The sequence below is a fragment of the Diplotaxodon limnothrissa genome, linkage group LG6 (genome assembly GCF_057381915.1).
Source record: "Diplotaxodon limnothrissa isolate DT_005_m linkage group LG6, D_limnothrissa_male_GT1.1, whole genome shotgun sequence".
NCBI classification, from domain to species: domain Eukaryota; kingdom Metazoa; phylum Chordata; class Actinopteri; order Cichliformes; family Cichlidae; genus Diplotaxodon; species Diplotaxodon limnothrissa.
In genome coordinates this window covers 35,766,356-35,790,583 of record NC_140601.1, presented here as the reverse complement: position 1 = coordinate 35,790,583, position 24,228 = coordinate 35,766,356, and the positions used below count along the sequence as shown (strand labels likewise).

Below are 24,228 nucleotides of genomic sequence, written 5' to 3'. Positions count from 1 at the left end.
CATTGCCTCACAAAGCTCAGTCTTCTTAAAAGCTGCTGTAAAGTCTATGAAAGAGGCTTTAAAGAAAAGAGGTAAAAAGCAGGGAGAGTGTGTAGATAAAAGCTGGGAAAGGGGACTGTATTCTCTGACAAAGCAAGCGTGTAACTCATCCTCTGGCCTCTCTGGACATGCACACACACACACACAGACAGACAGACACACATAGGCAAACACAAACACACATCCACACGGTATATCTCCCCCTGGACACACAGACCCTCTGCTGGTGTGAGGGGCTGTGGGATTGCCTTTGAGAGCCATCCATGCGGCAGGACAGACATTATGAGGGAATTAGAGGGGAAATAATGCTTGTCTCCAGTCCCACTGATAACAACAGCTATAGTCAGAGCAGCACAGGGCAGGGGAGCCCCTGACATTCCTGCCTGCAAAAACACAGTGCGATCAATATGGGAAAAAAATGTGTGACCAAAGTTTTTGCATCTTAAGGAAATTTTAGAGCAGATGGTTGAGTTTTCCTTGGATACATTTAATAGGATCAATTTGTGTAATGGGTTATGGGTTGTGATGAATTAACTCATGTGGCTGTATTGGTTTGCCATTGCACAGGAGGGAGACATCTGCTTATTCCAACATGTTTTTCTGCGCTAGTAACCTAAGTCCATAATGATAATGTAATGCTGATGTGTTTATTCCTAAGGAAGAGCGGCTCTCTTTTCCGGATCTCCTTCCTAAAGAGATGAGAAGGGATTGTCTGGTCATAAAAAAAGAAAAAAAAAACCCAGCTGAATGGGCTTCACTTTGTTGCTTGAAGACACTTGAGCAGCACTCACTCTCTGACTGGGACCCAGCCGTGCCACTTAAAGGTTTATATTTGCAAGTTTAACTCTGTAGATGGGCACTGCATAGACTTAGTCAAATCCAAGCTGTGGTTACAAATGCACTTACTAAGCAAAGATACAACTCAGTTTACATAATTTTATATCGCATGGATCCAAATCATGCCGTTTCGTCTTGTTTCCTTTCTCTAACTTATTCTTGTTCCTCCGCCACTCCCTGCAATTTCTGCCTCTCGGCTCCTTCTTTCGCTCCATCAATCGTTTCGTCTCCCAACAGATGGGGCTTAAAACCTCCAACGTCAGCCCTTTTCTCAACAACATCACCCTAATGCAAATGAGGAGACAAAAGATGGGAAGAAAACAGCACGCACACTCGCAAATACCTTTAATCATGCATTGACAGACACACAGAGAGCCTAACACACACAACTGCGTACAGGCAGGTGCTGAGACACACCGAACTATCCAGACGGCAAGACAGAAAGTCAGGCTTGCACAAAGTGGTGCAGAAACATAGACGCGCACGAAAAGGCAAACGCACATGGACAGCATGTCAGCAGCATTCATCGATATGGTGAAACTGACTAACTCAACAAGACTGAACCCACCCATGAACAAAATCCACATTTGTTTCAGCGTCTTGGCTCCAGCTGTAGAGACATCACACCCAGCTTCCTTTCACCCACTGGCCATTACAGCTTGTCTAAATTCAACTGGTGGACATCTGGCTGTGCAGAAAAGATAACTCGCTCCTTAATAGGAGGATTTTAATTGGCTGCTGCAGAGCTACATCAAAAACCCAGCAGACCCTCAACTCCCAGAAGGACTATAAACTCACATTAAAAAAAACTTAAAAGTCATGAAATTTCTCTTCCAGTAGGCTACTTCCCTGACTTCACTTCTAGTTCACAGAGACTTTGTAGCTTTTAATTACATTTTGCAGCTTCTTAAGTGGGAGGTTTTTGAGTAAAAAGATGACTTTTAGACTATACAGTGCACAACAGGCCTGGAGAGTCACTAGGCACTGACCCTTGGCAATTAAACTGCAATCAGTTCACCGCTGAAGCAGGCACTTGGAAGATGTGGAAGGTGTGAATGAATGCTGTCGGAGAAAGTAGAGGTTCGGCTCCATTGATTTGTTTGCTTTGGAGTGACTCTGTATTTAAAGCTCACAGTTAACCACAAGAGCTCAGACTACTGTGTATTGAATTTCTTCCATATTGGCTGTGAACTACTACTGTGGTGCATGGCTTCCTAAAGAGAAAACCAAGCGCACAGATTTCTGACCTTCAGTGGATGCTTGCACCTTTTGCAGTTTTCCTTGCAGGACAATTCTTTACGGAGTCACTAGGAGTAACTACTTTTCCTTCAAACATCTCACATCTTTCTTTATTGAGGTGCCTTAATTATTAGGTCCTCTGCTGTTACCTTATGGGGTAGTCGGCAGCACTGAGATTGATAAAGAAATCCCAGCTCCAGTCTCTCATGGCCAGCAGGTCAGCCATACTGCGAAGATACATGGTCAGCAAACTGGCTCCACCCCAGATGGTGGCCATGCGCCATGGAGTCACCCTCACATTGGGATACTGGGTAGCCAAGGCCTGTACCTGCCTGTGCAGGTAGTTAGAGCGCTGAAACAAAGAGATTGATCAAACATGGACTAACGGTACACATACATTTTAGAAGCTTCACTTATTGGAAATGAAAGAAAATGGCCATCTGCGCCTTACCTGGTCGACATGTATGTAGTAGTAGTGAGAGGCGTGGTAGATGGCTTTGAAGAGACGTTGGAATTGGCGAGAGGCTCGTCCATGAACCACCAGTACGAACGCTATTCTCACTGGTTTTGATGGAAAGCTCTCAGCCGAGTCCTCATCCCACTGGATATTCACGTTGGCTTTACCTATGCATATAAAAAGACACCATGTCTTCACGTTCCTATAAATCTGTTGCACTTTTAATTCACACAAGACTGCATGGATCCTTCATCAGTGATATATTCGTGGGTTGTTTACATGTTTAATTACTAAATCAAATCTGTTATTTCATGGAAGCTGTGAGAGGCCGTGCAAACAGTGTATCAGTCAGTACACGATGGGGAGCACCTGTACGTATCTTCAGAGGATGAAGAAATGCAAAGCATAATGATTATAAATAGTAATGATAATTAAATGTCATTCTCTTATTAAACAATTCAAGGGAATAGCTATATAACAAGGTTGCTAAGCAACACAGCGAGTACAAGTTTCTGTAATGATTAGCATATTCAAAATAATTAAACGGCTATGTCACAAGTGAATGCTCACTGAGTAACGGTTTTCCTGATAGAGAAAGACTGTTTTTTCTTGTAAATATGAAGATATACAGTAAGAGTAAGAAGAAAACACTGACCGAGTTATAGCTTTCTTGTACATATGCATATTTTAGACAGTTTTAGCCATAACCCTCTGAGGTTTGTGTTCTTATTAGACATGAGCAATAACACTTCACCTAACTCTAACCTTTAAATGTAGAACAAAAGGCATTTATTTAGTTAGTTTTTGAAAATAAAAAGTTTTTGATTGCCAGGAAAAATGATCACAGGGCTAAAATCACACATTTTGATACCACTAGGTTAGGATTAGAGTCAAAATATGCACATCTACAAGAAAGCTAGGTCAGATCTGTGGTACTGACAAGTGAGTGAAAAAAGAACAGAAATGTTAGAAAGCTAATTCAGCCACACAACAAAAGGACCACAAAGCCATTCATCCATTTATTATGTAATTAAATTGGAACTATGACAGTTTTCAGCCAGACAATAACCACTCTAACGACTATCCTCCCCTTGACAGGAATCCTACGAGCGAATCCACTGGGATTTTCGGGTTTTCAGGGTGGAGCATCGTTTGACAATATGCCACCATTCCTCTAAAGCGAAACTCCCAAAAGATGAATGGGATTTTGCACAAATGACAACAATAAGCGTGCAAACAAACACAGCCCTGCTTGTGGCCAGCCAGGCCACTTTCAAACAGAACAATTCCAGCAATCTCTGGAAAGTCGTTGTTAACCTCACATAGCTCCACTGTGTGGTTTCTTACTGCCTTTAACCACTAAAAAAAAAAAACACTTTAAAAAATTATCTTTTAAAAAAAAACAAACCTTCCTTCAAGCTGTTCTACACTGTCAAGCCCCCCAACATTTACACACATTGTTTGTTTTGAATCTTCAGTTATTACAGCAAATGCATACACGCAGCTTTCGAGACATGTTTGTTCACAGAACGTGTCTTAAGGAGATTAATGACTATAATTTGGGACTTCAGTTCCCAAGAGCCTGTATTTGCTATAGAAGCAGAGGAAGCTGAGGGAATACTGGGGGTTGTTCTTTCCCCTGGGGTAAGGTTTTCCTAAAAAAAAGAAAAAGAAAAAGCCCATCCTGGCTCCTGCCTGCATCTGGCTATGAGGTCCTTTAATTACTGTGTCTGACATGTATACTCTTTAGAAACAGGGTTAAGAAGTCCCTCTTTTCCAGCTAATCTTATTCATTCAAATTTAAGGCCAGGTGTCCAATATGGCTGTGTTTAAGGGTTGACAACAAGGGTCAAGGTAATGATATGCTCCCTTAGCTCCAATTGGCCATGGCTCCTGTCATTCACTCACACATCTTTCTTGCTGCTGTTTCTCTCTGTCTCCGTGCGTGCGTGCGTGCGTGCGTGCGTGCGTGCGTGCGTGCGTGCGTGTGTGTGTGTGTGTGTGTGAGTGACTGCTCAGGGGAAAATCTGCTGTGGGCCGTATCAGATTGAACAGTAATTGGTGGCCAGCTAAGAAGGTTCACTGGTTTGCTTTGCACACGGATAATTGGCCAGTCGCTTCACAAAGCACTTTGAGAGTGTGTGCCATGCTAGCTAGCTGAACTAATGAGCATGGCTGTGTGTGTGTGTGTGTGTGTGTGTGTGTGTGTGTGTGTGTGTGTGTGTGTGTGTGTGTGTGTGTGCTTAAATTTTGCTGTCAGACTTGTCAAACGTGTGCTTATCCGCAGAAGAGCTTCACGTGTCGAGTTTTTAAAAATCACACTATGTACCTGCAGCCACCACAGCGCTCGCTGTAAAGAAAGGAAGAAAAAAAAAAGAAGAAAACAGAAGGCCTCCTCTTCAACTCATCACTCTTCATCATCTTTTCCTTCACCATCAATCTTTTAAACTGCCCTTCCCTCATCTGCTATCACCCCACTCTCTTCCTCCATCATCTCGTATAACTTTGGAGTTCTTACCCACCCCTTCTTAACTGCTCATATGAGGACTTATAACAAGAGCCGAGCTATATCCCAAAGGGATTGTACCAAATTGCATTTAAAAATGTCTCAGGGATAGTGCCAGCTGCTTGAAACAAGCCACAAAGCAAGGTTTGTGGATATAAACCACACTGACGGATTTTATTTATATAAATACATTAAGTATTTTCCCTTTTCCCTCGGGAACTGGACCACGTTTGATATGTTTACTCAGGTTATTTTTAAAAATAACTAATTTATATTCAAATTCTGACAAATCCTCTCCAAATTAATATGTACACACGCACACAAACACACATAAAGGTTCTGTTACACACAGTGCAGCTCTGGCACTTACAGGATTCATTTGGAGCTCATTCACATTACAGAGCTTTCCCTTCAAAAACATTCATTATAGCATGTTTAAGTATGGAATCGTTCTCACTACAAAGCCATTATGATATCACTCGATTGTTATGATGCATCAGCTGCCAGTTGCTTTCCCTGCTGGAGCAATGTAGCCGGGTAACATCATTATTAGAAAAAGTTTACACACGGGAAGCTAAGAGAGTGAACACATTCCTCCTGTATTCAATGATGCAAATAAAGAACTGACACAATTGCTAATTTAGCAAAGGCCTCAAGGACAGAATGCACATTAAATCAAATTGGACAATTTTGGGCTAACGAGATTTGGACTCGAATTGTGAATAACACATTGGCAGGCAGCAGGCTGGCAGACAGAGAGAAAGAAAAGTGATTTAATTTTGTCGTCGTATTGTCACAGCCCTGCCACCAGGGGAAAGCCCTTTTCAATATCTATGTCTCTTTTGATCAAACTATCAGTTTGAGTGAGATGGTGAGCTGCTGTGTGCGATGACACAAGCTCAGGCGGAGGCACATTCTCCTGCTCCTGGGACGGGACATGCACAAAAGTAGCTACAGTTAGATACGTGCCTCTTCAAGTTATAAAACATGAACGAGGGCTGGGAAGGTGCCTGACAGACAAGGTATTGAATAGCTTTCTCCTCCTCCCCTGCTGTCCATGCTGTATTCAGTCCACTCCCATGCGGGCACATGTGATGGTGTGTATGTGATGTTCACTTAAACATGGCCGCTGATGCGTGGTGCTCACTGAAGGCTGCAGCCGCAACAGATTTTGTTTACAGAATCTACAACCAGACTGCAGATGTCTATAAACTCTTAGGAAAAATTGTGTGTGTGTCTGTGTGTGTGTGCAAAACCAAGGGGAACCTATGTTTTGTGGCCAGCTTGAAAAAACAAATGAAAATGGAAAACCAATTTGAATCAAATACAGGCAGCATCTCAATTTCCTCCAACAAATTTACTTCACCAATTACACAGACATCAGCAAAAAGGACAGCTCTTGCTTTTGATGAGAAATTGCAATTACAAGAGCAGGAACTATTTGACCATCCATGTCTGTCAGACTACACCCTTTATACCAAGCTTTGTTGGTATATTTTAAAATAATAAAAAAGTAAAGTCTGTTTGCTAGACAAATCAGCTAGGGCTGTGCGATATGACCAAAATCTCATATCCCGATATAAAACATCTATCGTCCGATAACGATATAAATCACAAAAATCTAACATTTTCTGTAAATTCTGTGAATCTCAGGTATGTGAAGTGTTTCCAGCTGGGCATAGTGTATCTGGAGTCGAGTGTTTTACCAATGCATTAAACTACACATTTCTAGACATAAGTTGTAACAGCCGCCGTTTTCTTTGTGAGTATTTATTACACGGCGTGCTGCGGGGAAAAGCCTGTTCTAACGTTTGACTCTAAGGTCTATTTTTTAGCACCTGACGGCTCTTTTTTACTTCTCATCCGTAAATAATCTGCTCTTTCACGTGATTCAGTTTATTTTGAAAAGTCTCAACAGGATCTTGAGCTTTATTGTGAAAGGCTTACGTGGAAAATAAACAAGCGGACACGTGATGGTTTTACCGTCGTTGTTGCTAACGACAATACATAAAAACAGGCGCTTGTCCGTCTGTAGTGTGGTTATATTAAATATAAGAGAAGGAGAGAACTTTAGGAAATGAATATAGCCACTACAGTGACTATCAAAACGATGAAAAAATATTGCCGTAAACAGTTTATTTCGCAACAGCACGAAACAAACGATAGCGTAAAATGAAACGATAGACGTTTTTATATCGTCATCCGATATATATCGTTATATCGAACAGCCCTAAAATCAGCTCAAACTCGATCACTTATCTGACTTTGAATTTATTTGAGTAGTCCTTAAATTTGAGATTTAGAAATACTCAAAGAATAAGAGCAGTTCCCACTCACCATCTAATACATTTCTATATGTCATAGAGCTGTTTGATTTGATTGGTTCTGGTGTATTTTACAGTATGATGGCGAGAATAAATGTCCTTCATCCTTTAAAGTAAATCAGATTTTTTTTTGTTTACTTAAACCTAAAGCAGTTTTAATATAAAAGTATACATCCCAGGTAAATAATTAAACTGCGAGGTGTTGAACATCCTGGAAACCCATTTTTTTCATTCAGACTACTTACTGCAATAAATTGGGTTATCTACAAAGTGATAAATGTCCCTGATTATTTTATATCTGAGATTTCCTGATTTCTTTTATTGTCCTCGTGTTTATAACTGATATTAAGTTGGTTGGATTGACTGGGGGCTTGAGTTTAGCAACAATTACAATACATATGTGTTGTGGGGTTGTTTGCTTATGCTGCCAGTCAGTCAAATCCACACAGAACTCTTGAAAGAGACTAGTTACATTTTTGAGTGTCACAGTCTCAATAACTTCTTGATATGTACCTATTTCAAGGTCATGATTAGTGTATATTTAGTCATAAAAATGAAATGTTAAAAAAGAAGTATTTCAGATCTGGAAAGCAGCTTTTTAAGAGCTCCAAACAGATATAGTGGAAAAAGGGGACGTTTGACAGTTGTGACTGTGCCAGCTTGGCACGACTCCCCTTTCACTAAAATCAAACAATCAGTTCTTTCAATCAAAATGAAAAACTTACCCTCAATTGGGCAGTAGCGAGTGACCTTCTCAGGCATTAACTGCCCCTCCTTGTGTCTGCAGTACACCTCAGCGATCTGCTGCCGACACTCCTTGCTTTTGGCTCGAGACAGAGCTGAAATGGCTTCCTTTCCACTGATCTCACACTTAGGTGGCTGGTCGTAGGTCACCTCCAGAGTTGCTGCAGTTGCTTGCTTCCTGTGGGGATGCTGATGTCTGTGCTGTGACTGGGTCTGCTGCGCTTGCGAGGCATGGTAGCGCTGCTGCGGTCCTCCACCAACTGGATAAGAGGCGTTGTTGCCAACTGCCAGTGGCTGGTGGCCTAATGGCAGAACCTCATTTGAGCTGCGGCCCAGACCGGGGGAGCTGTCCCGCCAGGCCTGCTGCTGGGCGTGGGCCTTCTCCTGCAGATGCTCCCGCTGCTGCTTACTGCTGATGGCCCCTGCAGGCTGTCGGTGCGGCTGTGAGCGTGCACCAAAGTTACTATTGTCTATATTTTCAAAGTCTTTGGGCACAGAGTTCTCATTGTTGCTGTCGACTCTACTTTTCTCTTTTGGGCGGTGGGAGTAATATCCATCCTGGACATAGATAGGAAGGAGAAAGACAAGGGAAGCAACGGGTAAGGAGGAGGGAGGGGGGATAAGAAGAAGAAAAGGGGGACATAAACAAGGAAAACAAGATCAGAATTGAGTGAAAACAGCGCATATCAAGTGTTGGATTAACAATCAATGTGGCATGTAAGAGTGGGCAGCACTGCATTGAACCGTGAGGCATGAAATGAAGTAGCAAGGTATTATGTGTGAGGGCTACAAGGTGCAACCTAACTGGAGGTGAAGCAGGGCCGAGGGCGCTGCTGCTCTGTGCCATCATCAGATTAGCCCCGGTTTCAATTAAATTCTCCCTCAAATGGGCCCAGCACTCCGTAAACAGATTACCAAGTAGGGATAAAGAGCCAAAATATGACTGTCAGTTTGTGTATGTGTGTGCGCACATGTGTACAGTTTTTTCACTGGAGCCACATGAGAATCCCAAGAAATTGTAGTGTCGTGGCATCTGACTGGAAAAGCTGAACTTGTCTACATTTACCAAATAGTGTTTGCACATGTCTGAACGTACAATTTCAGTATCTTTCTAGTAGAATAGCCTGAAAGCGAAAAGAGGGGCACAGCAGAAAGAGGAAAAAGGGTAATGACTGATAGTGGGGAGTGCAAGGAAGGAGCGCTGACACCAGGCATGAATTCTTCTCCCGGGAAGAGCCGGCGCGTTCCAGTGAAATGTGCTGTGATGCTTCAAATGAAAAACTAAGAAAGCTGCCTGCCTGCCACGCCACTGTCATCCCCCTTGCTAGGCACACAAGAGAGGGGGGAAAAAAGCGAGGGGGAAAGAAATGACAATAGCAGCCGTGAAAATATAAAGCTCAGAACAGCAGAGATCCCAGATGTGTTTCTCCATTTACAGACACAGAAAAGAGAAAAGATTGCTGGGGAGGTGGAGGGTGGGGTGGGCGCAATAAGATGTATGAGACAGAAAAGAAGGAGGTGAAGTGAGAGAAGCAAGCGAGAAGCCATTGTGAGCCGGCGGCTCGGCATGGAAATGTCTTTCCGGCCCTAAAGCAAGGCCCGTTATCAGCCCATCAACCTTCTCTCTCTGTAAACACCTTGTACAAGCGCAATTACAGAGGTGGCTGGATGACACACTTTCACACTCAGAGAGTCAGAAGGAGGGCTGATATTATACAGGTGAGACAAAAAACAAAAACCTGGGTGAAAACAAGGCGAAGACAACGTGCTTATCATCAGCTCCTTTTAAGCTTCTTCCTTGGCAGAGATTTGATTCTAACAACACTGAATTGAAGCTTTCTGCCTCTCCTCTCCTGAAATCTTTGCCTCTTCCCCCTGTCCTGCCCTTCACACTTCTCTTCACACATCCCGATTCCACACTTCTGCTCTGCTCCGTTCACCTCTCATCCCTTCTGCTCCACATATCGGTCCACTTCTCTCATCATCTGTTCCCCATTTCACGTCTCTCACACCTCCTTTACTACCACTCTCTTGCTTCCCTGTTATTATTCTCAACTTCATCCCCGCTCCTTCCGGTAACCTCGCCCATTCTCCTCTCCTCCTTGTCTTTCTCTACCTCCTTCGCCCTGCCAGTTTAAACAGAACATGTTTGTCTGAATGGCAGAACCTGCTAATCCTGCGTGTAACAGCTGCTTAGGCCAGTGATCACCTAAAAAGAAATCCTTACTTGCAGAGTTTCAAAGGGAATGCTTTAGAAGGCTAATCCATGCAGTGCAAGTCACTGGCTGTTTGCAGAGGTAGAATGAGTATGTGTGCACTCATGATTATGGGAGACTGGGCAAGCTTCTTGTGATTAAAAAAAAGAAATGTAGACTTGAGTGTGCAAGCAAAGTGGAGGCAGCATATGTTTGCCCTGGGGATACTCCCACTCTGACTCCTACAGTGAAAGACATGAGAAGATGAGGGACACGGTTAAATTGGAATAACGTTTGAGTGAGCAGAGGCAAAGTAAGAAACTTCAGCTGATCATCTGATTTAGTCCAAATACTAGCTGCGTGATTTTTTTAAACTACTATTATGAAAATTGTTGTTTCTTAGGTGATTTCCGTTTCAGTGGATCCAGGAAGTTACTGATCAAAGCTAATCTGTGCTAAGCTTCACAAAGAAAACTCCTATTTAATAATTGTGTGGGGGAACTTTTCAAATCGAGCTCAACAGTTGGCATTCATTGATTGATTTCTTCCATTATTTAATCAGAGCTTTGTCTTGTAGCATCAAGAAAAAAAAAGAAGAAGCAACCTTTAAAGTTCTTTCGAATTGAGAATAATAAAGACAAACAGCCGAATCAGCAAGAGTCAGGTGTGGAAGCATCCACACTCCAAAAGCCAAATATATTCAGTTTGCAAACATGTAGACAAACACAGCAAATCATCACATTTGAGCAAATGTGTGGCATTAGTTTTTAGCATAGGATTACTCTATTTAAACTATTAACTCTTTTACCTCCCATAACTGCCCCCCCACACACACACACACACACTTAAAGGGATGGGAAGAAGATCACAGGTTTAGATTTCCTGCAATTAACTGACACTGCAAAGAGCCCCACACGGTTGGTCCCGTGTGGTCTAAAGTAGAAATGAGTGGTGTTTGTAAGCTAGCAAAACAATCTTTACACTGGGCTCCCTTCTCCCTCCCCCTCTCCCTCCTCCTGTGAGTAAAGGACTCCAGTAGCTGCGCTGCTCTTTAATCTCAGGGACCAGGCACTAAGCAGGAAGCGGAGGGGCACAGAATTAATAGCGGTGGCGGCCATTGGAGACAGAGCTGCGTTAGGCTGCAGATGGGGCGGGGAGCTGGGGGGAGCTATCGATTGTTACAGGGGATATGTTTTCTGCTCCTTGGGAATGTCGGGGAAGCGAAGCCAGGATTGTCTGGCATGCAGTGAGGTGGTTGCGCAGGCCCGTGAACACACACACACACACACACACACTTGCAGACAGTGAGCTTCCTGAGCTCTGCTGAGGACTGAGGCAAAAGCAGAGGGGGTAAACGTAAACGTAAAAATCTATCACTAGTGGGTACATTTAGAGAAAGCCTTGTGGAGCTGGGAATTTCAGAACCCCCTCTGGGGATGGCTTAGTCCATTTCTCAATACAGAGCTGGCCCTTTCCACTTTCCCTCATTTCCTCTGCCACAGGGGGAAATATTTCACCTGTCCTTTTTTGCTCTCTTTCTCTCTCCTTTTCTCTCCATTCCCTGCAATCTCCCATGCAGCAGAAGAAAAAAAGCACATATCTCTCTCTCAGCACCTGTCCAGCTTCTCCCCTGTCCTCCTCCCCTCTGCCGTATCATCACTTGCTCTGGGAGGGAAAGCAGTTCATCTGCTCCACACCCTCCCCACCTCCCTAATGCCATCATTTGCTGTTGCAGCCTCACGGTAGATGTGAAGAAGAGCAAGGTAGCAGCACATATCAGTTTCACCCCACCCTCCCAGCCCGCTTCTTTTAAAAGACATCATTCCTATGGGGCCTGAGCTGAGACAAGCTCCTGTGTGTGCCAGGAAGCTGCGCTCTGTCAACACAAGCTGGTGTATTGACAGCTTTGTGGGCAAAATGTACATAAACACGCAGTTGAGGTTTTTAAGAAGTACAGTACTGCCCATGCGTGAGTGAGTGGCTGCTATGTCAACTAAACAGCTTATAAGCCAACTTCTGCTACGACCTGCCCTCCATGTGGTTAACGAGCTCAGATTAATTACCTGAACTGAATCCCTGCAATACTCTGAGCAAGATGTGGCATCTGGCATGACATGGGAGACTGATATACTGACAGACTTAGTTCACAGCTGCTCAAACACCTCAGGACAGAGCGTGGAGAGTCACACAGGGTAGAGTGGGGACAACCTAAATGCTTCTTAGAGATTTTACTCATCATAGCTTATTAGCTGTGGAGGGGGTAAGAAAAGAAGCTTTTTCTTTATAAAGTAGCAAAGAAGGTTGACCTTCAATTCAAAACAAAGTGTCTGAAATCTTTCAAAGGGTCTAAAATGTAGTTTAACCCACAATGAGAACAGTCACATTTTACAAAGAGATATTTTCTGATGTTTTACTTGAGAAAAAAAAATCTCATGTGGCAGTTTTACTTGTTTGTATCCCAAAAGATGTTCAGTGTATTCTGTCCAGTACCTTTCTCTTTGTTATTTCCCCTTCAACACTCTTCTTTCCCGGAGGCTAAAACTGGAAGATGCTGGTCACAAGTTTACGCGTGATTAGCAGCAGCTCCTAATGAATAGTTCGGGTTTGACGTGCGCACAAGTCCCTGGAGCAAAAGTATCGGAAGCAGACTGTGTCTTTGTATGTGAGTGCAAATGTGTTACAAACATCTAAAAAAAATGATGTGAGCTTTCAGAGAAGGGAAGGAAGTTTGCTCTAGTTGAAAAGAAAGCAGAAATACATGTAAAACAGCTGAGTAAATGTTAAATATTTTCCAGATGTAATGATCCGGAGGCTGACCCTTGTGGGTATTCGGAACACGAGGGCAGAGGTGAACTCACTGCAGTAGACTTCCTGCTCCTTCCTGATGGACATGTTTGTAATATAATTATATGATTTTACTGGCTATATTTGAATGCATGAATTTAAGCTAGGCAAGGAGACAAAAAGCACAGACTTCTCCACTCGAAACCACAGACAGAAGGAAGAGACAAGTTTCTATTTCTAAAAAAAAAATTAGGACAGGAAAGCTTTGCATGAGAAGCTCGCCATCAAGATACACATAAAGAAACGTATTAACTCTGGGGGACTCTCCAGGGGGTTTCTTTAAGGCCGCAGTGGAATTAAAAAATACTTTTGCTTACTTCGCAATATGTTTGCATTCCATAACAGTACTTGTATTATGATCCCTTACAATAGTTTCCACAGAGCCCCTCTTGTGTATCCACAATACTCAGCCCACTCAAAGAACTGTGTCCTTTGATTGCTTTATATATATAAAGAATCAAATCATGCCATTACTCCACGGTGGATTTTTATAAGCCCAATATATAGCTTTTTTCCACTCTTTCAGCAGTAATAACTTCATTTAGGTGTTTCGCATAACTGTGCACCGTTCTCTGACATCTGCTTAGTGTTCGACCACTCTTCCATGCTAAATTCCTCCAGTTGCAAGATGTTTGTGGCTTTTCTTACATGTGCTGCCTATTTCAAATCTCCCACAACATTTTAATGGGATTCAAATCTCAGGCTTCGCCTAATCCATTCCATAACCCTTCATATCTTCTTTTAGAGCCATTCCTTTGTGGATTTGCTTGCGTGCGGATCATTATTCCGGTGAAAGGCCCGCTTCTGGTTCCATTTCAGACTTCGGACACATGGCTTCATATAATCTTTAAGCAGTCTTTGATATGACGCAGAATTCATTGTTGGAACAGTGACCGCAAGCTTCTGAAAAAGCAAAACAATAGCAAACCACCATGATTCATAATCATTGCCAGGTTCTTTGTCTGAAAATCTTTGGTTTGTCTACAATTACTGAAAACACCAGTTCAGGTCGTCTGCACTGAATTCTATCTTTTAGACACCTCAGGAATTCACAGAGGATCACTGTGATGACAGTGTGATCCTGGGGGACCAATCACAGCGTGGGAAGTTAACAAAGGTACCTGCAAATACTTAAAGTCCCAGATTTGTAAGCAGGTCAAACATATTGTTTAATATACTTCAATAAATGCTGTCTTCTCTTTCCAGACCTGCACAGCTCTGCAGAGCTAAACTAATCACCTGCAGGATGTCTTTTTTTCTATCTAACGTAGGATAGTGTCGATATTCTCAACCAACTCTGCAATTTTGTTGTGGATAAACATATGAGCTGAATTATCGGTCATCTAACAGTATTATCTAAAAATGAAGAGGACAAGACAAAGGTTGTGTCAATAAAACATGACAGAAAAGTTTAACGGCCAATCCCCCTCCTGTCTCTTTGTCAGTTGGGTGTTTTTGGCCTTTATCCACCATATTCAGCCATGTTCAATAAACCCACCTTGCTGTTTAATCACCTTCCTCCTGCAATGCGGGAAATCATTTGCTGTTCTCTGTTTCTTACTTCATGTATTACTATAGATTTGTATTCCTGGCTTACACTCTGCACCATTAAAATCCTTATTGCTTGTTGTTTTGGGCATTTGAAATCGAGGAATTTAAGCTAATTCATCTCTTGCATTTACTATTAGTCACTCTGGATAACAACATCAGATAAATGTTTAAAATGTAAATGAGTCACTTAATGGACACAGTATAATTTAGAATCCACTCAATGCTGTGAAAATGACCTTAGGTGACTTCGACATTTGAAAAATTATAAAAAACTGTTTTTATATCAACATTTTTCTTTTCTCATACTTTCTGCCTAAAGTGGATTAAAGAGAAATAGAGTTGAGAGATAGCCTGAAATAACCCTAAAGATTTATTCTGACTGTGTACAGCAACAATGAAATTCATACCGAGAACAATGTTAGAGCTAAAATCCCCAAAGCATGAGGCAAAAATAAGGCTGGCACGCCTGAGTCTCATAAGGTTTGGTTTGCCTTCTCCTGTTAAAAATCTTTACTTGGAAGCTCAGAAGCTTACATAGATGGATTAATAAAAACACACACACACGCACCACACAGTACTGTACACACAGACGTCTGAACACACACATGTGCACACCAGTCACATGTGAGCCTTGTTCAGTGCAAGTCACATTTGTCCTGAGGACTGCCTGTGTTTGTGTCTGTGGAGGAGCAAGAGCCCGGCAGAGTACTGAGAGTAATGCTGGGAGTGTTTCAGTTTTTATGTATAGCAGAAAGAACTGTAAAAAGAAAAAAGAAAAGTGCAATTTGCAAATTAATTTCCACCAAAATATTTCAATGCATGGCAAACAGCAAAAAATAGCTTACTAAACCATTAGCATTACTAAATCAAGACTTTGAAAAGAGGAAAATGCACCAGTTATTGTACAGTCATTGTTTTTTTTTTTAAATGACAATGTAAGACAATGTTTTTTTTGGTCAGCAACTACGGCCCATTACCCTGAAATCCTCGCACTGCTCCCTTACTCGAGTTGAGGCTTCTTCAAAAATGTAACACTGAGATAGCAATGCTTCCCAAACCAACAGCTAGCATCACACAACTAGTCAAAATGTGGCAAAAAACTATGTAGACTAAACAGTGAATGCAAACATGAGATAACTTGTAAAACCAGCTAACTATCTATGGGATTATGAAGTCAAAAAAAAATCTTACAGTAACTCGTTATTAAATGTGACAATGCCACACTTAAGACAGGTTGTTCTAAGCTGGTAGTCATTGTGATTAAAATATCTGGGACAAAATAGGTTTAAGCTATGGGGCACTGTTTGTAAACTGAAACACGCTGAAATTAACGGCAACATTTTTCCACATTTAGCTCAAAATCTTACAAAAACGTGTTTCTTCGAGTCATTTTTCTACAACATTTATTAAAATATTTACAAACATTTACAAGCACAATTGTAAATGTTAAATCTAAATATTATATTTAAATCTAAATGTTAAATCTAAATGTTACGGTAAACTAAATATTTAGCTAACATGCAAATTTATGGTACGGGTCAACGGAAATATCAAAATAAAAGCTTTATGTAAACCTCCGGTACTAAAGTGTGCCGCTAATTTTGACTAAGTATCTTTCTTTTCCAATTCCACCTAAAGCAAAAGAAAATTACTTTAAAATTGTAAATGCCATCCAATGACTATCTTCACAAGAAATTCAATATAGATACGAACGCATGCAATTTCTGCAATACTGATATAGAGACTACAGAGCATCTTTTTTATTCATGTGAAAGTTCCACATCTTTTTGTGATGATTTTCAGTACTGGTTAACCTCCAAAAATATTGACTGCCCTTCTCTAACCTTTCAAGTAATTAGATTTAGCCTACAAACAGAAAAAAAAATAGAATTTGGGATTAACAACTTATTTATAGTTGCAAAATCTTTCATTCACAAATGTCGCTTCTTGAAAATTACTCTGATTTTTCCTGGCTTTAAAAATGAAGTCCTGCTGTGGAAGGCTTCATTAGACTTAAATAAAGCTCACACCTTACTTGAATTTTTGATGCAGCTTTTCAATTGATGTAGCTAGATTGTATGTGCATACTTTTTTTTTTTTTTTTTAACTTTTATATGATAGGTCACCTTACTGTACTTATATGCTCCTTTATGGTATTTCTGACCTATACTGTTCTTTTGTTCTTTGTTCGATGGCTGCTTTGTTCTTAACCACTTATACCTGTATACTTATACTTATACCTGATAGCCGCTAGTGGTCAGGTTGTGTGTCTGCTCTCCCCTGACGGTCACTTCTCACCGCCATGAGCTGCTTCACTTCTTGCCTACCAACATGTCCAGTGATTTAGCTGGACATGTGCTGCAGCGATTGTGGAGACTGCAGCTGCTTAGGGTGCACTACTGCTGAACCTTTGGATGGCCGACAAAATGGCTCTTCCGATGTTTTCAGCTAAATCGCTGGATTTAAATATAATATTTAGATCTAAAATTTAGATTTGACATTTATAATTGTGTTTTAAATATAAAAAGTTACAAATATTTTAGTAAATGTCGTAAAAAATGACACAAAGAAACATGTTTTTTTAAGGTTGCTACTTCTGACTGTATAATGCTAGTGAGAGTGGACATTATCGATATGGTTATCTCAGCCACTTAGCGTTGGCCATGAGCAAACATTTTACTGAAAAGACAGGCTGATTAAAGAGGGGCGACAAGGGAGCTATGACGGCTTGTGTCAATTAGAGGATGGACTCAATGGCTGCATTACAGCTCAATATAAGATGAATAAGCACTGATTTAGACTTCTTCAGGGAAACTTTGTATACCATGTGACATAACCTATGCAAGTGGCTGACACCATTGCTAGCATTTATGCTTGTGCTTGTGCATTATGTGGTAATTACATTGTGGTCTTGACCTGATGCAAGCTGATAGAAATAAATAAAATGCCGGGAGTATTTTCCCCTCTTGTGTCCCCACTATTTGCTGTTTCTTGACAAATATATTTGTCCCTCAAGTTTGTATATTTCCTCATGTCAATTCTGATAGCTTGGAAATATTTGAGTCAAACATTTAGAGTTGGGTCCATAATTTGGACAAAGACCTTTTCCACCTTTTTCCGATTTTGCCTCTGTATACCAATCCAGTTTCACGGAAGAATAGACTTCCAGCTGCAAAAAGCTTTCATGGGTTTTACAAAAATTAACCATTAACCTTTTAGGAATCGCAACCAATATAATTAATATTATAGTCCTCTCTATTTTAACAGGCTCAAAATTAAGTGGGCAAACCGTTTCATGAGCAGGTGAGGGCTATTCCTTTGTTATTTCAGGACAAATGAAGCAGACATAGTGTCGGAAGTTGATTCAAACTGTTGAATTTGTATTTTTAGCTTTTTATCATAATTTTTTAAATATGAGCTCCAAATAGAGGTCACTGCAAGTGAAAGACACACAAAGACAGAGAGAATTAATAAAGGTATGAGCAAGTTTGAAACAAAGTTTATCTTTTATCCAGAATAACAAGAAATTAAAGTATGGAGAAGGAGAAAAAGAGGTCATGATCCCAAGCATACCACATCCCTGTTGGCATGGGTATGTAAGGCTGCGTTTATTGATGATGTGACTGCTGACAGAAGTAGCAAAGTCAATTCTGAAGTGTACAGAAGTGTACTCTGCAAAACTGGTTGGGCAGCGTTTCACACTGCAAATGATAATGAGACAAAGCATAAAAGAAGCCCAAGAGTTTCTCAAGGCGAAGAAATGGGATATTCTTCTGATCTGATCTCAACCCAGTACAATATGTTTTTCAGGTATTACATGAAACGCTAAATGCAAAAGGAAGCAGCAGCTGGAGGTGACTGCAGTAAAGGCCTGGCACAGCATCTCAAAGGAGGAAACAAAGCATTTGGTGAAGCCAGGCAGTCATCTTCTGATTTTCATCCTCAAATTAAACAATCCTTAAATGTTAATGACTGCATTTACTTAAGAATTGGTGTAAAATACTTGAATTAATGCTCAAAATTTGCTCTTCACATATTGATCATGAATGTCTGACTGTCTGGTGTCTAACTATGCTCAGTCCTTTAAAACCATCATCATCGTTTTGTCCCCTGTCCTCCTCTACCTCGCAGATGGGTGAATGTTTGCAATTTACACATGACAACAGGAATCTAAATCACACAGCTTATATACAGTATATTAGGCCCATATCTCACAAGAGCATGAAAGTCCTTTAACAGGCTGTTAGAAGATACTGGCAATTCTCCCACTGTGTCTCTTTACCCTTTCTCTCTCTTATACCAACCTCTTATTTTCCTCTGTGAATAAACCCCCAGAACTTTACATCTCCAGCTTTGAATAGGCCCCATCAAGCGATTTCTGAGCCATATCTTGCAAGGGCATGAAAACGCCTTACTCCCCCCACTGCACACCTCCCTGTTCAGCCATGAAATGACACCCCTATTTAATCAATTGTGAATCATGAAATTTTGCACAAGAGACCCCTTTTCTTTGCACTTGACAGTGATTGAACTGCACAGCCATGCAATTCCATTCACCACGGCGATGAGAAGAAAAGCGGGTGGGGGAGGGGCTGCGTCTCTGTGTATAGTGTGTGTGTGAAAGATGAAGGCCCCGTGACATCATGGGTGCCCGCTAAAAGGAATGACAGGGTCTCTTCTATGCATTGAGACCACATGGTCCGACAGCACAGAGGGATCTTACTGCTAATGTATAGTAATGCAAAGGAGGTATGATACAAGGACCAAGGGCCCTTCACAAACATTTTACATACCATCCAAAGAGACCAGGGGATAAGAATAACAGAAAAGGGGAGGAAGGGTGTGGAAATGATAAACAGAGATTACACATAGAAGAGGTTGGGGGGGTAGTGTAGGATAAAGACCAAGAGAAAAAGCAGAACGGTAAGGAAAGGGCTGGGACATTTGCTTTCTTTCTACAGCATTAATAGTCTGGTGGAAGCAACACGTGAAATTATGATGTAAGCTCTGCAGTGAGTGTGTCAGAAAACAGCTGAAATACCAGGATTGTGTGTGGCATAGCAGTGATGCAGTATACCATGACCCTAGTGTGACCCTACTGGAGAAGTCAGACTGGATATGGCTCTACAGTAAACAATGCCCTTTCATGACTGTGATATACAGTAAGGATTGGGTTAAATACAGCGTGCATGTGCAAATTCACTCTTGTGCCTTGTGTTTCAGAATAACATGCTAATGATGTGCAAATATATCAAGGCCGTGCATTACGGTTTCACTTCCACTTCCACTATGCAACCACAAATTCTGCAGGACAGGCCTCTAGAATCACATTATTGCGTAACATGAAAAACACAAAAACTCCCTGGTGACCAACTGGACTTTTTTGGGTGCAAATGTGCATTAAGTTAAAGAGCTGTGTCTGTTGCTTTTTGTGACAGAACAGGTAGTGACGTTTTTATCGGAGATGCCAAAAAGGACAAAAAAAAGGGGGCAGGAAGAAACATTTTGTTGCTTCAAACTTTTTTTACACATAAAAAAACAGCTGAAATCGCAACAAAAGCAACACCTCACCATGCTTTTTTCACAGTAACATTACAAGCGTCAAATGTTCACTACTGATGACTCCCGAAGCTTCAAAGCTCAAAAAAGGGTATTTGGCACAGGCCTAAATTGCACCATGACAAACCTTCTAGAAATATTCAGAATTTTTAGAAATGTATTTAGTCATGCACACGGCTAGGCTCTGTGAATGGCAACGTCAATCTGACAAATGGTTGGGCAAGCCACCAGTTTCATGCTGAAGTATCTCAAAAACTATTTTCATCGATTGCCGTGAAATTGCAGACTTCCAGATGACGAACTCTGCTGCCTCTTTCTTGTAGTCTTGCATATACAGAAAAGCTATACTGAGGATAATTTATAATCATTTGGATTCTCTTTCACTTTAACAAACATGAAAATGCAATTTGGCTAATACATTGGTTTAAATTCCCATTTTATCCTGGTTTGCCAGTGGGCCATGGGGGCAAAACTATTCTTGCTCACATACACATTTATGGTATATTTAGAATGATGGACTATTTATGAATAAGGATAACTTTATTGATCCCAGAGAGAAATTCACATGTTTTGGCTCGTCTGCTATCTGTATGAGGCCATGTCACACATATGAATGATGTAATGCATTTAATATATGTCCAAAAAATAAGACAATGTGCAGAATACAGAGAAAGAGCCTCTGGGAAATAAGACAAACTGCTATAGCGTTTAGAAGAGGTGTATTTTATACAGGGTCCAGGCAGTCAGTGGAATAAAATATGGTGACAGAATAGCTCTGCAGAGAAAGCTCAGTCACATCTGGGGTAGTATTACTCAATGGTTATAGTAGGAACTCTCCCCGGTTTTACTTCTTGCTATGGTACGCCTTTTTGATATTCTGACTGCTTTTATTTACAGCATGTTGTGCAGGGATTGCTCAGTAGGTAGAGTGTTTGCCCCGTGATCGGAAGGTCGGGGGTTCAAATCAAACCTGAGGTAACCCTGAGCAAGGTACTGTCTCTACACACTGCTCCCCGGGTGGTGGATTGGTAGCTGCCCACTGCTTCACTGAGTGAATAGGTTAAATGCAGAGGACTAAGCAATCCCCTACAGGATTAATAAAGTACACATTATTATTAAAATAACATATAAGTCTTTAGCCTATAGAAGAAAGCTGTAGCACCCAGAGTAATCCTCGGGGCATCTTCCAGAGCTGATAAATGAAAATGACGCAGAAGGAGCAAAAAATGCATTGACTGACAGCAGTTCTGAGACAGGCAGCTGGAGTTGACTCTTGTCTCATCCACTGGCTCTGTCCACTGTGTGTGTGCTGTCTGCGTGTTTTGGACCAATTTCCATGTACTGATTGACTAATATTGTGGTTTGCTAAGAAGTAACAACCCCCTAGAAGTGGTGAGGGAAATACTAGTATTTTACTAGGTCAATCCGTGACACTAATTAGGGAATATGTGTATCTGTGCGTTGCAGACTTTGTGAACGTAGCCTTCGAACCAAGCTAGTTTCTGTTAACTGATAAATTAGCGCTTCACCCTTCCATACATAAGAGGCAAATGCTGGCTCTAAGAAAAAACAAAACAAAACAAAAAACCCAACATGGTGGCGAGCAAAACGCTAATGCTGAAGCTGCAAAATGTGTGATGTCATGGTGGATGCGTCCTCCTTTTATAGTGAAAACCGACACGGGGAACACAGCGAACATGTAAGCTTCAACTTGAAATTCAAACAGGGATCTTTTATTGCAATGAGAACAGAATGAGAACAGCACAGGCTCATGGAAACATACAGTAAACCAACAAATACTCCTTGTGTAACACTGTTAATCTGTTAAAAGGTTCCTGGATTAGTGCTAACAGATTGGCACCAGAAAACAAAAAAAAATCACCTTTTTCTTGTGCCACAGCCTAATTTTCTCCCTGCTGTTTCATAATTTTCTTTATAGGTTTTGCTTCCTGATTAACAAACATGAAACAAACACTTTCTGTGTGAGATAATCACAGCTCGGGGTATTAGTTCAAATTGTTTTGATCTAGTGACTAATACACATGTTGTCATGGGGATGAAAGGCACCTGTTAATTACACGGATAAATTTAGCTGCATCTCTTGCCACACATGCTTTAACTTGTTCTCCTCTTTACTCAGTGTAAATGTAAAGAATGGTACATGACTACATCAAGGACCATGCAATAACAGTAGATATTTTGCTGGGGAACAATTTTGCAAATGGCAAAAACAAGACCCCAGTGACCCATCACATGGACTCTTCACCCTCCTGCCCTCTGGGAGGCGCTACAGGAGCCTCCGGACTAAGACCACCAGGTACCGGAACAGCTTCTTCCCCACAGCTGTCAGACTCCTGAACTCTGCCTCCTGACATCTGACCCACGTTAAACTCATGGACTGAACATACACACACACAAAATGGACAACTGTACGCTCAAACACACAATAATAACATGGACTGAACCACCACTCACAACCACTAGCACTTTATATAGCCTCTGTAGAAATTATCCACACCCTCACCTATCTTAACTGCACTACTGTATAGCTGTATTGCCAGTGACCTGGGTCGCACTAATACAACAAACATGCGTATTATGAACAGAAGTTACGTTCCTATCTTGTCCATTTATACCCGGATTGCAAATTAATTCTGGAGAACTGACAGACTCACAGTGAAAAGGTGATGAAAAGATAGTTAGGATGCATAATGTTCTTGCTTGTTCTTACAAGCCAAACTACAGATTGCTACAGGAAAGATAAAGGAGGAGTTATAGCTGAGAGTATTTATCTCTCCATGTATGCAAAACCATTTAGCTGAGATTAGACAACTTCCTGAGCTAAAGGTAGATGACTGAATCATACGATCCTTCGGGATAAAGAAGCTTAGAGATTTATTTGGCTTCCCTCAGGTGTCAATCATAATGTTTTATTTAAATATTATAAAGGAGACATAAACTGGTATTTTCTAATGCCGCCAACGAAAAAAGATTTGCAATCTTTTCATTGGGTCAAAATGAGTTGACACAAAGCATCATCTGTTCAAGTCTCAAAGCAAAAGTCTATATCGCTGTTCAGCAATCAATATATGAGGCCCTCACAAGGTTATGCAAGAGCTAATAATTACACGGTCAGGGAGAATTGACACATGTTAAATTGTCAATTTTAGATAGCGGCAGGACTTAATGAAAATGTCTAAAACGGGAGGAAATAGTGTTTTCTGCACTCCTGTTTGTTTAGTCCACCTACATGGCGAATTTTGCATTGTGATGGCAAGAGCGAGAGAAGCAGTCTGTTCTTACTGTTGCTTTTGATCCTTTTATTTTATTTTATTTTCCAAAAATGGTGTTTGTTCTGAGTTGAACCAATTCTACCCAAAAAACAGCCCTGAAAGAGGTCCTTCAGAGGCCGTTTGTGAAGTCTGAACACGCACAAACCTGCAGGCCGCCCTAAAAGAACTGCAAGTTCCCGCAGTAGATAACAAATAATCGGTGACTTAATTTATTCACTTCAGTTGTGGTTAGTTGTTCAGCTTCATAATTATGTTTAAAACATGAAATTATATTTGTTGTTACAGAGTCATTTTTGTTGTTATATATTGGGTGGTATAACATTGCTAACTAACAGTAGATTTGTGAAAAATAGGCAAAGGTCTTGAATTAGACGATGAAAGAAGAAACGGCTTCACTATTGCGTGGCAAATATTTTTCTTGGAGGATTAGATTGGGTTCCCTTACTGCTATTTGCCTACCACTGCATTACAGTATGAATGAAGACCCCTTAAGAGGGCCAATTATTTCCCCAGGAGATAATTTAAGTCTGGTCCCTTATAATGATTTCATCTCAGACAGACAGAAAACAGTTGGTGCTGTCATGCAGGAATCAGAAATCGTGTGCAGAGGAAGTTTCTGGTTGGATATCTGCTGAGAGAA

At 41.2% G+C, this 24,228-nt stretch overlaps 1 protein-coding gene across 1 annotated transcript in view; it reads right to left on the bottom strand.

Moving 5' to 3' along the window:
- Positions 1-24,228, bottom strand: part of xylt1 (xylosyltransferase I) — a 79,846-nt gene that overhangs the window by 26,151 nt on the left and 29,467 nt on the right. The window contains exons 2-4 of the mRNA XM_085356326.1: positions 8,128-8,704; positions 2,567-2,739; positions 2,265-2,467 (exon numbers count right to left, since the gene is read on the bottom strand). Coding sequence (XP_085212452.1) covers positions 2,265-2,467; positions 2,567-2,739; positions 8,128-8,704 — 953 coding nt within the window. The remainder of the gene's footprint in view (positions 1-2,264; positions 2,468-2,566; positions 2,740-8,127; positions 8,705-24,228) is intronic.